Raw genomic sequence first — 14,352 nt, 5'->3', positions numbered from 1 at the left:
TAGTCTCCCTGTTCACTGGATCCCTCATAAATACTTTACATGTGCACTGGACCCCTCATAGACACTCCAATAATACCTGTATTTTCTGTGTTGGCTGGACCTCCATAGAAAAGACCTTCTTACCTTCATCTTTGACACAATAATCACCACTATTGATCATTACTTTTATCTCCTGGAGCAATTCTTGCTGCCTTTCTTCCAAAATATACAGAGTACGTACGCATCTTCACTCATCTCTGAAAAGCTTTCAAATTCGGAACATGTACTTTCAGAATCATTTTGATTTTGTTCAGTACAACATTTACTGTTTTCTAAAGAAATTTGTGGAACTTCAAAAAATGTGTCTCTGCCATTATCTTTCACAGGAAAGGCTGGCACACAAATGCATATGGAAATTATAAAGATTGTTTAGACTGCTATGTCCTGTCAAGACTGCTTGCGACTGTGTAGCGATCTACTGTAAGAGCATCAATCAGACTGTAAAATGTAGAGTCTGTTTTTTGTCTGTCAAGAGTGCCGCAGTATGTTCTTTCAATGTTTAATTTTTCTGCTTTAAAATATTGTCTAAATCACATCTCTGCCATAACTTTGGTGCTTTTTCCATGCCTAAAACCATTGTCTGCTGTACACTGTTTACCAGCACACTAGAACTGACTAGCCCCTTGATGTGATGTTGCTAGAAGTAAATGCATCCTGAAATACAAAATAATGTGTATAATGACTTGGGCACTTAATAACGTAGTTCTGTGAAAGTTTGGTGAAAATCGCAGGAGAAATGTAGTTGCACACAGAAGTGCATATCCAATATATATCAAAATGTACAAAATATACAAAGGGCCATAATTCTCCAATAAATGACCAAATAGCAAAAGCACGACAACATGCGCTGGGTCACTTTATAACAGTAGTTCTATGAACGTTTTTAGGATATGTCATGAAAAATGTAGGCGGAGTTGCACACAGAAGAGTATTTCCCACATACATGTATATTAATATGTACAAATTAAACAAAGGGCTATCATTTCGCCAACATGACCGAATCGCGAAAGCTGATGCACTTGATTACAGTAATTCTGTAAAACACGAAACAAACCCTGTTAACCTTTGACCTCGTAAGTATGACCTTGACCTTGGAGCTAGGGGTCTGGGTCTTGAGCATGACACATTGTCTTATTATGGGGAACATTTATGGCAGAATTATGAACCGGGCAAGAAACAGACCATGTTAACCTTTGACCTCTAAGTATGACCTTGATCTTAGAGCTAGGGGTCTGGGTATTGCGCATGATACATTGTCTCATTATGGGGAACAATTATGCCAAGTTATTTCAAAATCCCTTCATGTATAGCGGTTATGGACCGGACACGAAGTGTGACAGGCGGACGGACGGACGAAAGGACTCAGCATATTTCTATATCCCCTTTTTTATACGCCCGTTTGATAAACAGGACGTATTGTTGAAACGCCCCAGGCGGGCGGGTTGATGGGAGGCTGGGCGGCGTCCAGACTTTGTCTGGAGCATAACTTCTTCATGCATAGAGGGATTTTGATAAAACTTGGCATAATTGTTCAGCATCATGAGACGGAGTGTTATGCGCAAGAACCAGATCCCTAGATCTAAGGTCAAGGTCACACTTAAGGGTCAAAGGTCAAATTCAAGAATGGCTTTGTCCGGAGCATATCCTCTTCATGCATGGAGGGATTTTGATGAAATTTGGCACAACTGTTCAGCATCATGAGACGGAGTGTTATGCGCAAGAAACAGGTCCCTAGGTCTAAGGTCAAGGTCACACTTAGAGGTCAAAGAATACAAGAATGAAAACTTTGTCAGGAGCATTTCTTCGTCTGCTTGGAGGGATTTTGATATAACTTGGCACAAATGTACACCATCATGAGACGGAGTGTCCCTTATTTAGAATTACTTCCCTTTGTTGTTACTATAAATAGCTTATATTGTAACTTTTTCATTACTAGTCGTAGGTAAAAAATTGAGACCACTTTTCTGTAGTACAACATGCATGTTACATCCACTTGAGAGGTGTATTTTGCCATAACCGGGGTAAAAATAGTCACAGAAAAAGTATCCTTCCTTTCTGATCATCTGACATCAAGCTTGTCCATCTGTGAAAGCTTGAAGCAAATCAGGCTAATAGTGTTGGAGAAGTTGGACACTCATGATTTCGGAACGTACTGACGAATGGACAGCAGCAACGCTATATACCTCCCCATAAATGCGGGGGTGGGCATAAAGACATTTCCGGACGACACACTCCTTTCACATCTCATTAGATATTTATCACGATACTCTGTATTCAAAAGCGTGCATGAGACACCTTTTCGCGGATCTTTATCACGAAATAAGCAACACCATATAAAGCTTATGTCTTCAGTCAGATAACAATGTCGTTGTGGTATTCACTTGAATCAATGATCCAGCCGTCTGAATAAATTTATGAATTCTATTGTGATAACAACTGACAATGTTTGAAAAACTGCACTGTTTAAAGACGCGCCACAGAAAAACTGTATTCTTTTGTATTTCCATGATGGTAGTTATACATGATTTGCATAAAAATGAGAATACAAATATCTATTTACAAATTGACAGTGACATATATAAGACCAAGACAATGTGTTTAATGTCTAAACATTTTATTAAATTAATGTAGGAGTATTCACAGTACTTGATGCATTAAGTTAAAATTAGACCACACTTTGTTTCTACGGTGTAAGATGTTTATTTATGTTTTTAGAATTTTACTGAAAAGAGATTGACTAAGTTTCCAAATGAAATTTAAAAACGCATACATTCTGGGAAGGCCTTAATGTCCTTCTGTCCGCTGGAAAAAAAAGTTTGCCACTAGATTGTGGTGGATTTTTGAAGCATTTTACGAAGTTCAGAATGTGAATTGATAGCCCCTGTTCTGTATTTCAGTTAAAGCATCTGTCGCTAGCCGAACACATCACAGGAAATAAAACTGTCAAAATAATGATGGCCAACAGCTGAAATATAATTGGAAAACAGCACGTTTGTATTCAACGATAGTTTATTAATCTGCGCGTTTAAAATGATATAAATAGTTTATTCTCATTTGCTCTGCCAGAGTGGCGGTTAAAAATAAGATAACAGATATACATCATTAATAAGTAAAACAGCAGTTTAACGCAAAAGTATTGTTTGGCGTAGAATTACTGACCAGAGTTATGTTTTCTGTCTGTGACAGTTGGCAATGAAACAGAAGATTTAACTTTTCACACTATGTCCGTTTATGCACATGAAGTTGCTACATAGTGCTTCGACATTTTGCTACATGTTTTGTAATGTATGTCGTAGATATTAATTTTTTGTACAATTCAATTTGTCCTTCATCAATTATGAGAGGAATATGACATTGTCTACCAAAAAAAAACAACACACATTTTGTTGGTGTATATCTAGTAAGAAAAAAGGATTACAAGTAATAAGCTATACCAAAATAGATGCAAGTCGAAATAATGTATCAACTGATCGGCTTTCTGTGCAATTTAAATACTATTAGTTACACAGTATGTTGTTAACCTAATATATTACTTGATATAAACCGCCGGTCCATAGTGTGCTTTCCAAAATTAAAAGGTAAAACCGTAAAAAATAATTTCTTACATCATGTAATAAAACACATATTTAATGGTTTGCTGGTCATTCGTAAAAGCTATTCTCTCTCGGTATTTCAAGCTATACAATAAGCAAATGATATACACTACCAGTACGTATTTCATTTAAAATATTAGGTAAACTACACTCAACGCATCGTATTTATTTTACCGACTACTTTTTATGTGAATGTATCTTCTTATTTTGAACGAATCATATGAATACTTATCTATTAATTTCCCCATCCAAAGCCTATAACTGCTAGGCACACTTACCTGACAAGTTATTTTTAAATTTCGTGTTGCTTTCATCGAAACGTTGAAATTTGAAATGTCGACACTTTAACACTTCCACCTCCATCGTGTTATCATTTCCAAAATAAGTTCCGTAAAACACTCTAGAACAGCAAGGGAAATGACGCTGTTAAATAGAAATAAATAAATGGAAATCATACGATCTCAACACGGTGTTAATTGACCAATTTAATAACTAGAATTTAGTTATTAGACACACCGGTAGGACAAAGCAGCAACTATATATTGACCCTTTCCATCCAGCCCTCGTCATCGTCCGTCCGTCCCTTCTTTACTCGGACATAAATTTTCCTTGCATGGCTTAAAAGATACGGCCATTTGATATTGTTATAGAATGCTATATATAATAATAATAATATCTATAAGAAAATCGTTTGGAAGCATATAATGCAACCAAGCAAAATAACTGCAGACACTGTTTGATTGAGGCTGTTAAGGAGAGGTGATGAAATGTGCAAAAACACTCACACACCCTTACACCGGCTGAAACAGAATTCTATTATAATAAAACTGAAGGTACACCATGATTACAAAGGAAGGACCAAAAATAACAACTCTGAATCAAAGTACGGAGAAACATTTTACAGCAGCCGCACTGCACTTGAAGACTGCTGTTGTGATAATTAATAAAATATATAAGAAAATCCTTTGGAAACATAGGCAAACCATATCCGGATGAATTCCCTTACATTTTCGTATGGGTTTGTCACAAACATACAGAAATGTATCATTATGCAGTTAACTTATGCATATTTTAGAATATACGTGTACCATCCCTGGGGTAGGCATTATTTGACATAGGCTGTTGTGCTACGTAAGAAAATGTCTCTTTTGCAGCTCCAAAATGGCTCTTATGGTATATAAGAAATCCTTAAAGACGGTAATAGAAGCCACCTTTCAATTCTCTCGGAATAATTTATCAAAATCGAGCATTTGTTACAATGTAGATCAGATAATTGAACATTCATAAATGTTGTAATGTGTTCAAGTGTATAAGCTGAAAATAATTGGTACAGTCACTGTGCCAATACATACCCATAAAATTTCGTATGCAATTCCAAGACAAAATATCTAGAAATATCTAAAATATAACGATGCAAATTACCGTGAAGGCCTCGGAAATCAGGTCGTTGCCTTAGATTGTAAATTAGGGCATCGAAACGAGACATTTTTAGATATCACTGGCAAAGAGAAGATGGAAAATTTTGTTTAAATCATAAACACAAATTGCTATCAAATTAATGTAAAGAAACCATGTATGATTCAGAAAACACGCTCTAGAACTATAAATTGTATCGACGTTCTCCGAATATCTGAATATTACTTAATAATCGGAAATTAGGCCGTCGTCTTGTAACAGATAGGCGCCGGCATAATAAAAATCATTCAAGTTAATATTCTTGGTGGTCTCAAAACACAATTATAGTCCATAGCAGAAATCAATTAGAGTTTTTTATATGCATAAATCTAAGTTACCACCCAAGCACTTATATTGTTGAGCTTGCAAATTACAAGATGAACTTATTTACAGGTTCAGTGATATAAAACGAACACCACATAAAGTTTTTGTTAAAACGTAGGACAATACATTTAAAGACACCTATATAATTATTCGTTGCGTCAATATCGCAGCTACAGCAAATCGATTGAGCTATACAGAATTTCTTTTTCATCCAGTACTTGGATATAGGTAATGGTACCATACCGATCAATACACACAGTTATTCCGGCTCGTCACAACTAGTAGGTATTCCGGAAGGTTTCGGCCCGGTAACATTTTAACTTCTTCGATGTACAAGCATTGTGCATTTCACAATAAAATTACAGCAATGGCAGCTTTTTATTTCTTAAGTCTAACAAATCTAGACTGGCAAACAACTGTCATGAACAATCCACTTTTTGCTATACGTCAATATTTTATTCAATTTCTGTCCACATTTTCATACACATTTGTCGGGGCTGACCTGTCTGGAGTATTTTTTTAATAATTCGGCGCAGGAATATTGTCCTATAGAAAACAGACAAAAATAATTAAATGTATACATGTATACAAATGGCATAAAATTTATACAATGCCAATAAATACATATGTATTGCAATAGCACTTATACTGCATTTTTTCACTAGTATTTATGTATCATACTATGATCCTGTTCATGATTTTCTGCCAAATTTTTTGTTAAATGTTGACGTTGTCGTCATTGACGTCACGTCCTTTGTTTTGAACCCTGAAGAAGGCTAATGTAGCCGAAACGTTGGTAAAAAATAAAGTGACTTGTTAAAAAAGTTTTTGTAGTTTTGACTACCTTAAATACAGGAAATGTAAACAGTCACAATAGGGATGGGTTAAAATTTTGGACATCATAATTTCAGAAATACTACTTCCTAGGATACAATGACCCTGAAGTGACATCTAAAACGAACGAAAAAGACCGACCCATTCGATTCCCATGGAGGCTTTTGTACCTTGCATTTTGTGTTAGCAATTGCAAATGCAATGCCAAACTGTGCATCCGCTTTTTGCAATACATACACCCAAAGAGACTCTTTCTAAATGAAGGTTGTTTCCTTTTTTGCGTAAATGGTCGACAGTTATAGCAACTCATGTGTGGGCAATTCCAACAACAGCCAAACAGACATAGAATATTTATATAAACAGTGTATATGAAATGATGTCGTAAAACGTAGGCTGGATGATTTTAAATCATTTTGTGATTTAAAGTTTATTTGTCAGGCTTTACATAGATATTCATCATTGCTTTGAAGGAATATTTTGGCATGTAAAAACTTTTTAATGTTAGATCTACATTAAATTCAAATCTGATATTCAAAAACACAAACAAATACGTAAAATAAGGGGTTTATGTGTATAAACATTACTATGCATTAGTTGAAAAATAGTACAAACTGTATACATGTACAGATAAACACAGTATAAATGTGTACTACCACTTAAAAGCTGGCTGTTTTTTAACAATCAATTGTTACTGCATAATGTAGTTCTACATGCATACTTAATTCATATCTTTAAAAGGTAAATATATTTGATGAGGATTTATACATTTGAAGCAAATACCTAACGATAAATTATTTTACTGAAAGATGCTCACTGGATATCTTTAAAGAAAATATTAAGGGCAACTGTTTGCAATGATTTGAGTCCTTGTGGCAATATCAAATGCCGTAATACATTTGTTCATTGTCGATTCCTTTCTAAAATAAATAACTATTCATTTTTTTTTTGTCGAGAAGGAGCGGATTTTATAAACCTACTTCATAAACAGTATGACTAAAAAGCAGATACTGTCTTATTCGATGTTAACCGAAAGGCTTCAAATCCTTAAAAATGTATAACTTGAAAGTTGATGATATAACCTCATTAATTAAATCAAATACAATTTATATCATACTTTGCATCTATATTTACATTTTATTCGAAGTCTATTGTGATGAAAGTGTTTACATTTATTTTGTAACCATTGGCACATATTTAAGTGTGTTATTTGTACATATTTTGTTTTTTATTCTGATTTGTGCAATTTTTAATTCTTGATCATGCGTGAATAAGCGATAATATCCATACCACAGATGTGATACGATGCGAAAGGTTTATAGGATAAAACTGTGCGAAGAATTGGCACACTTTGAACTATATGTAAAGCTCAGACTTGATCATATGAAAGGGTTTTTCGACTGGTCTCACTTGCATCCTCCATGTATAATGTGTTCGAGGCATGTTTAAATAATATGATACGTCAAAGATGTAAAAGATAGAAACTGATATTTCTGGACCATTGTTTGAGGAAACAGACCATAATCTATTTTTGAAGTGAATTTTACTTTAACAACTACATTTTGTTTTGCTTTATAAATACCCGATCGTATGTAAAAATGCAGAGTACATGCAAGTTTCGTAGCTTAAAGTGTGCATTGACTAATGCGGCCGTGTATCTTTTTTAAAGATACTTCTTGTTTAATTTCGTTTCCCGTGCTTCGTGTATATCTGTTGCGCGCGTCGGCAGGATCGAAGTATTGGACTGTGACATTGAATTACGACGCCTCATGTGTTTATAGTCGTATACATTATAGAACATAGAACAACGCTCCAATTCAGTTATATCTAATGATAAGTTTCTATAGTAATTTTCTTGCAATAATCCAGACATTCACTTGCTCTATAGTGCAAATTGAAGCGTCTTCGGTGTGGGCGTAATAACAGAATCTATATTAGCATCCAGAATATTCCTGTCAAGAAAGATCAGTATGTTTTTGTCAAAAATATAGATTCTTTTGTTTTCATTGAAGTGGCTTTTCGTTTTGTAGAAATACACATCTGACAATAGTTACTAAACTAGACAAACAGGGAATATGAAATATGTCAAAGAAGTGGTAGCACAAAATCATGTGTGTCTACCATACATTTGGGAAATTATCGATGGAAACGATTTCATTTTAGACGTATTTATGTCTATTTCTAATTTAAAGACATATTTCAGAATTAAGCTCTATTCAGCTTAATATGTTATTTACATAAAATTTTAAACACATTAAAGTAACAAGAGTACATAAGCAAATAAAAACACACCAATCTGGTGATTTAGTGAATTCTATTAAGCCATCAAATAACTAGTAGGAAATGAGATTCTCGGATTAGCATCTGTCAACTAATCTGTACTAATGTCCTTCGATGCATCAATTCAAGCTTCATGTCCACTGCTCATTAGTAAGTATTATATACTTCTGAAAGTCACATTTAAATAACGCATAACTATTACTGCCTTGATCATCTCCGTGTTTAGACGTGATTCTCATTAAAAATCAGTGATTGCCTCAAACACTTACACAGACTTATTTTTCGAAAAACATAATACGGAAGGAAATGTAATATTAAAACAATTCTGAATTTCTTAGTTTTAACTTGCGCTATTTTTTAATTATCTGCTTTTAGTTTTTAAGTTAAAGTATTATAGTTGGTTTTATTTCTGTATATTAATAGTGTATACGAGTTAGCAATGACGTACCTTTATAACCCTGGTGTTAACAGTTTTATAAAAACCACATGACTATGATGTCAAGTTAAGGTGCAGCATTTCATAGGTCCCTATGATGTTTCAAAAACTTAGTTCTCCGTACTTGGCCACTAGACGCCTTTGTTGATATGTTCTAAATGCGAATGTACGGTACTTACGAGAACATATGTATTATGCATTGTGTATTGCTTTTACTATGATTGACCATGTATTGACTGTCTTTTAAACTTTGTTTTCAGAATGTGTTGCTGTACTACTTTAGAAAACGGTTATAATAAATTGGATATAGAAGAGTTTGACCTAGTGATATTATCGTATATCAGTACCATCCAGTTACACAAGTGGACACTAATCGAACTCATAAACCCTTAGGGCCTCGGACTATTATTATTGATATAGCTCCGATCCACCCCCGTAACATGATATACTTGCATATTATCAAACGTCGTCCACGGAAAGCGTGCGTAGGGATGCGATAATAGAACGTTTGTTTATCAGTTTTCATTCAATGCATGAATACTACAATAACTACAGTAAGAATCTGCGTTTAATTTGATGTGTAAGTAGAATTTTAAGGACAGACAAGGAGGCATCTTTTTATCTATTGCAGACGTCACTGCAGTACACAGTCACAGTGCTTCAATTTAAGATCTTTTTTATTTGTAGTTTCACTCGTAATTCATCATGTGACTCTTTTAAGAGAGAAGTAACTAGCACCACGGACAAAATAAACATGTCTTACATGCCGTATTACACTATGAATTGGACATAAAAAACTTATTGTCAATAATTCGTTTTAACTTTAATACTCTGGCACTTCTACCGGTCTTTTTTTCTCTTTCAGCAGCTGGCTAAAACCTTCTTAACCATTGCGAGTTAGTACAGGAAAGACGGTATGCGGGCAAAGGTTCGAAATGGAACAAGGTTGTTGCAGATGTTACATGGCGAGATACTGAGAAACTACACATCACACTGGAAGACTGATAAAGTTCATGAGAGGTAATGAACGGTGCAGCAAAAATATAAAAAAAAAACTGAACCCAAATATAGATAGACAATTTTTAAATCACCACACGGCATTTTCGAAAAATATAGCAACCAGTCTGTCCATGAGAGGTAATGAAAGGTGCAATTCTCTTACAACGTTTACCTTGCTTAAGACAGACATAGTCTCAAATGCCTTAAATTGCATGCCATAATGATAAAACAAAAAATAGTTACAGTTAAACATATACGTTATATCTGTAATATTCATAATTCAAGAACAACAAATAGACCCTGGTTTGCATAGCGTCTTAATTCATATTTGTGTTGATATTGTATCTGGTCGGTCATAAAATCCATTCAGTATTTCAGAATACAGTAGCTCAGCATAAAGACTTACAATATGTATGGGCGTAAGTATCTTTGTGCATTTCATTAAAGCTGAATTCTCATATATAAAATCTGTAAAAAGATCCTTTGGAATCAAAGAATGCAACCAAGAAGAGTCTGTTCATAAGAGGTAATGAAATGTGCAACACCTCTCACGCATGAACTCAGAAAAACGTTGTTTATTTCTTAATTATATGAAGAAATACTTCGTTGAATATGAAACAATGAAAATCAAATCAAAGTGCTGAAATGGTTTAATGAAAGTTGAAAAACGTCTGTCACCTTTCAAATGTACACTTAATTTGTTGTTCTTATTTACATTGAAATGCTTTACACATATCCGAAGGAACAACAATCCTCTATGGAGACATTTATTTGTTCAGCTGATAAGGTTATACAAATCAAACCACTGTTTAAATCAAATCATTGAAAGGAATAAAAGGAGCAAATTCAATTTTCAAATGTGTTGAGAATAAACAGACCCAATTTACTGCAGATATAATTGGGTTTATAAAACACATTATGATAATATGTACGCTTCTCGTAATACCGTACATATTCAAACGCCATGGGAGAAATAATACATATAATCAAATTCGCAGAAATCATAAACTGGATCTTGTCTTTTATATACCAGTTATTTTTAAATTATTAGCAAATGACTCAAAATTAACACAATCGTCATGGGAGGAGAATGTTATAATTTTCCGGCGAAGCTGTCCAAGCCAACTGTTGGACTTTTTAAAGAACCAATAAAAGTTGTAAATTTATCATTCTGCAACCAATAAAAACGGCGGTACTGGACAGAAATGAATACGGACGTGCATACTTTTGATTGGCTGAAATCAGTATACTGATTTACAAAAAAGTTTCGTTACATTTCAAGAGAGTATTTAATAGATTACGTCGATACTGTCTTAAATGACGTTATCGGAGAAAGCAAACGATTACTGTAATACAAATGTATTTATACACTTAATATTGGAGTTTTAACTAAATGATGAACTCCAAATTTTTGTATAGTGTAGTTAACGGTCTATCACCGTAAACTCTGTAATGTACTCTTGTGGATTGGTCTCCACCGCTTGATTAAACTAACAGTTACAAATACAAGTGTTTGATATGACTGAATTACAAAATGCCGTCTTTTTGTTGGTATATCTACCGAAAAGTGTCAGAAATGCAGATATGATTTAAAATTGCACAGAAATATTCAAACTCTTTAATCGTTTTGTCAAGAAGTAATGCATTTCTTATGTATATGTAAACACCGTGCGGCAGACTGGCATTGGAATATCACACTGAACAGTTACAGTGATTTTATTGAAACTTCGTATTAAAGTGGACACTGTGAGAAAGGATAACTTTATTATACTTCTTTATCTCTACTGCAATCCAACATATTCAAATAAATCCCCATCAACGTCGTATATCTTTTTTCCAGATATTTCATGTTTGAAATCCTGCAGCATAATTCACAAGAGAAACCGAGCCGGCAATAATGTTAACACCAGTAATTCAGCATTAGTGTCATGTGTTTGAAGAAACTTGTATTTATATAAATATGTATCTAAAGTATACTTGAAGTGATTTTCCTGTTACAGTTATGTTGATCGCATATGCTTAGGTGTTGAAGTTTATGTATGCATTTATGCTTAAATAATTGGATGTTCTCGGCAACACAAACACTCATTTTCTGACATTGGAAGTGTAATGAAATTAGAAATAAAATATCGTTATCATTTTCTAAAATGAATGAATGTACTTCCTCAGATACACTAATTACTTGAGTTCATTATGGATGTTGGACTCTTCCTTGCAGGTAGATCATTCTGACGTTTAGTGTTATTTTGTCCAAAAGATCCCAACCTCTGAACACGCAGTCGTCATTTATCACATTACGAAGAAATAAAACGCTTTTAGAATGATATTGCTAGTTTCCATTTCAAAACTTTAAGAAAACCATTCGCAGCTGAGATGAAGTGATTATTTTGTAAATTGTAAATCCGCTATTGAATAATAAAAAAAATAAGTAGAAAATAACCTCTGTTATCAATACCTCAGACAGCAAATTTCTTTCTACAATATATAATCTATACTGGACTAGATATGCCTTCCGCACACCACCTTCCGACATTATAGACGCATCTATGTCTGAATTATTTTCTTGCTAGAAATTTATGCTCGATCGAGGTAAGAAATTTATTTGTTAGATTTTTGTATGATTTTTGCATTACGATTTTTATTTGGTAAAATTTTGTGCATTCTACAGAATTCTGTAACATTTACTTTTCGGCATATGATTTTGGCTAGTTTCGGTATGTCAGGACTATTTATTAGATTTTTTCAGACTTTTGTAAATTATTTCGAAAGAGGAATCTAAAATGTTTCATTTATATATAAGATGTAAAATTTGTACTGAAATTTGTAACATGATATTTATAAAGTACTTCGTTTCAAAAACCTATGTCAAACATTTTGTTAATTATGGAACGCCATTACTGCATTGTATTGTTATGTATAAATCTATATGGCAAGTCTAGCACCATGTATGTAATATATTATTGTAATTTGTAATTGTGTGCCAGTCTATAGCACATCTAATTAATGTCCGTTGTAGTGTATGGCATTAGATATTATACGATATAACGTTTGATTTATATTGATTTTTTTTTAATTTGTAGTTGTAAATAATAGCTGCAGTTTATCATGTCCGTATCTATAATATTTTTTCATCATAAGCTTTTCATATCTTTTTCATACTTTAATTTTAGTCTTTTAAGTAAGTAATTTTTGTAATAATGGAAGTAATTAGTGACGTATTTTAATCATGTGACGTATGAACTTAGTAGCGAATATATTTTGTATAAGTAGCACGTATTATTTATGGGAGCCTACGGAGGTATGGTGTACCCAAAGGAGCAGTTTTATGCCCTGACTTTTTTGTTTTGCTATGGTGCTTACCATATGTTATATATTTTAGCTTCTTCCGCCAGACGATTTTCCTGGTGATGTCATAACCCGGAAGTACAATGCCCGAGGTTCACTTGTCTTCACTCGCCTGGATGTGATATTCCCAGCGCAGAGCTTTCGTCCCATGGTTGTGCCGTAAACCGCAAAGACGCTGATTTTTGTTATCCTCTGAAGTCAGCTCAGGGATGCAATCACCTACCACCATAGGGAGCCAAAACGGAATCAACGTATTCACGGTTTAAAGGGACTTAATTTACAGATACGTTTATATATTGTTTGTGCTACTTAAAGTTCGCAATTAAATTAAAGAACTGTGTCAAGTCACTTTAAAATGGAACTGTAAGAACTTTGTATCTGGTGATACTGAACTTTGATTTTTTTTCTTTCTTTCTTATAATCAGTTTTTTTTCCATATCATCTATTCATTGTTGATAATCATCTTATGTAAATAAATTTGTAAATATTGTAAAGGGTGTTGATTTGTTGTGATGGTTACTGTCGCCGGTACGGCCTTTCCTGTCACAAACTAAAGGGAATAATATGCTTTATAAATCATTCCTTTTTCAAAATTCCTGTGAGACAAAGTCATTTTTCTTATTTTATTTGCAAATATGGTCTTAACGTCATCTTGAGTTAGTCCTTTGTTCCCGACAATAGTCCTGTAGTTATCTTTGTTCCAGCTGAGTGTACTGTTCTGTCAATCCTAAAAATGACCAGGTATTGGATTGTATAGTAAATGTTTCATGGTATTCTGTTAGGAAATATGTTGTTATTGAAGAATCTGAATGATGCCCACTGTAGCTTTGGCACCACCAGAAGAACTGAAGATAATAAAATGCGGTTACGCGAGTGACAACCCATGTTCAACACAACGGTGCAGATGTATACAGGCACGGCTTCCATGTACAATAGTATGTACATGTCAACAGGGCAATGCTGATCAATGCAACAATGAACGTGCATGAGGTAGTTAAGTGTAAAGAACTCCACATAATTATTCTGCCGTTTTCACTGCAGTGCGCCTTT

At 34.0% G+C, this 14,352-nt stretch overlaps 1 protein-coding gene across 1 annotated transcript in view; it reads left to right on the top strand.

Moving 5' to 3' along the window:
• Positions 1 to 9,874: 9,874 nt before the first annotated feature.
• The window catches only part of LOC123523259 (dentin sialophosphoprotein-like), a 40,346-nt gene continuing 35,868 nt past the window's right edge, over positions 9,875 to 14,352 (top strand). Inside the window, exon 1 of the mRNA XM_053549206.1 lies at positions 9,875 to 9,978. Coding sequence (XP_053405181.1) covers positions 9,875 to 9,978 — 104 coding nt within the window. The remainder of the gene's footprint in view (positions 9,979 to 14,352) is intronic.

This window comes from Mercenaria mercenaria, chromosome 8 (genome assembly GCF_021730395.1).
Source record: "Mercenaria mercenaria strain notata chromosome 8, MADL_Memer_1, whole genome shotgun sequence".
NCBI lineage: Eukaryota > Metazoa > Mollusca > Bivalvia > Venerida > Veneridae > Mercenaria > Mercenaria mercenaria.
The sequence above is the reverse complement of the archived record's forward strand: the minus strand, read 5'-3'. Positions and strand labels throughout refer to the sequence as shown.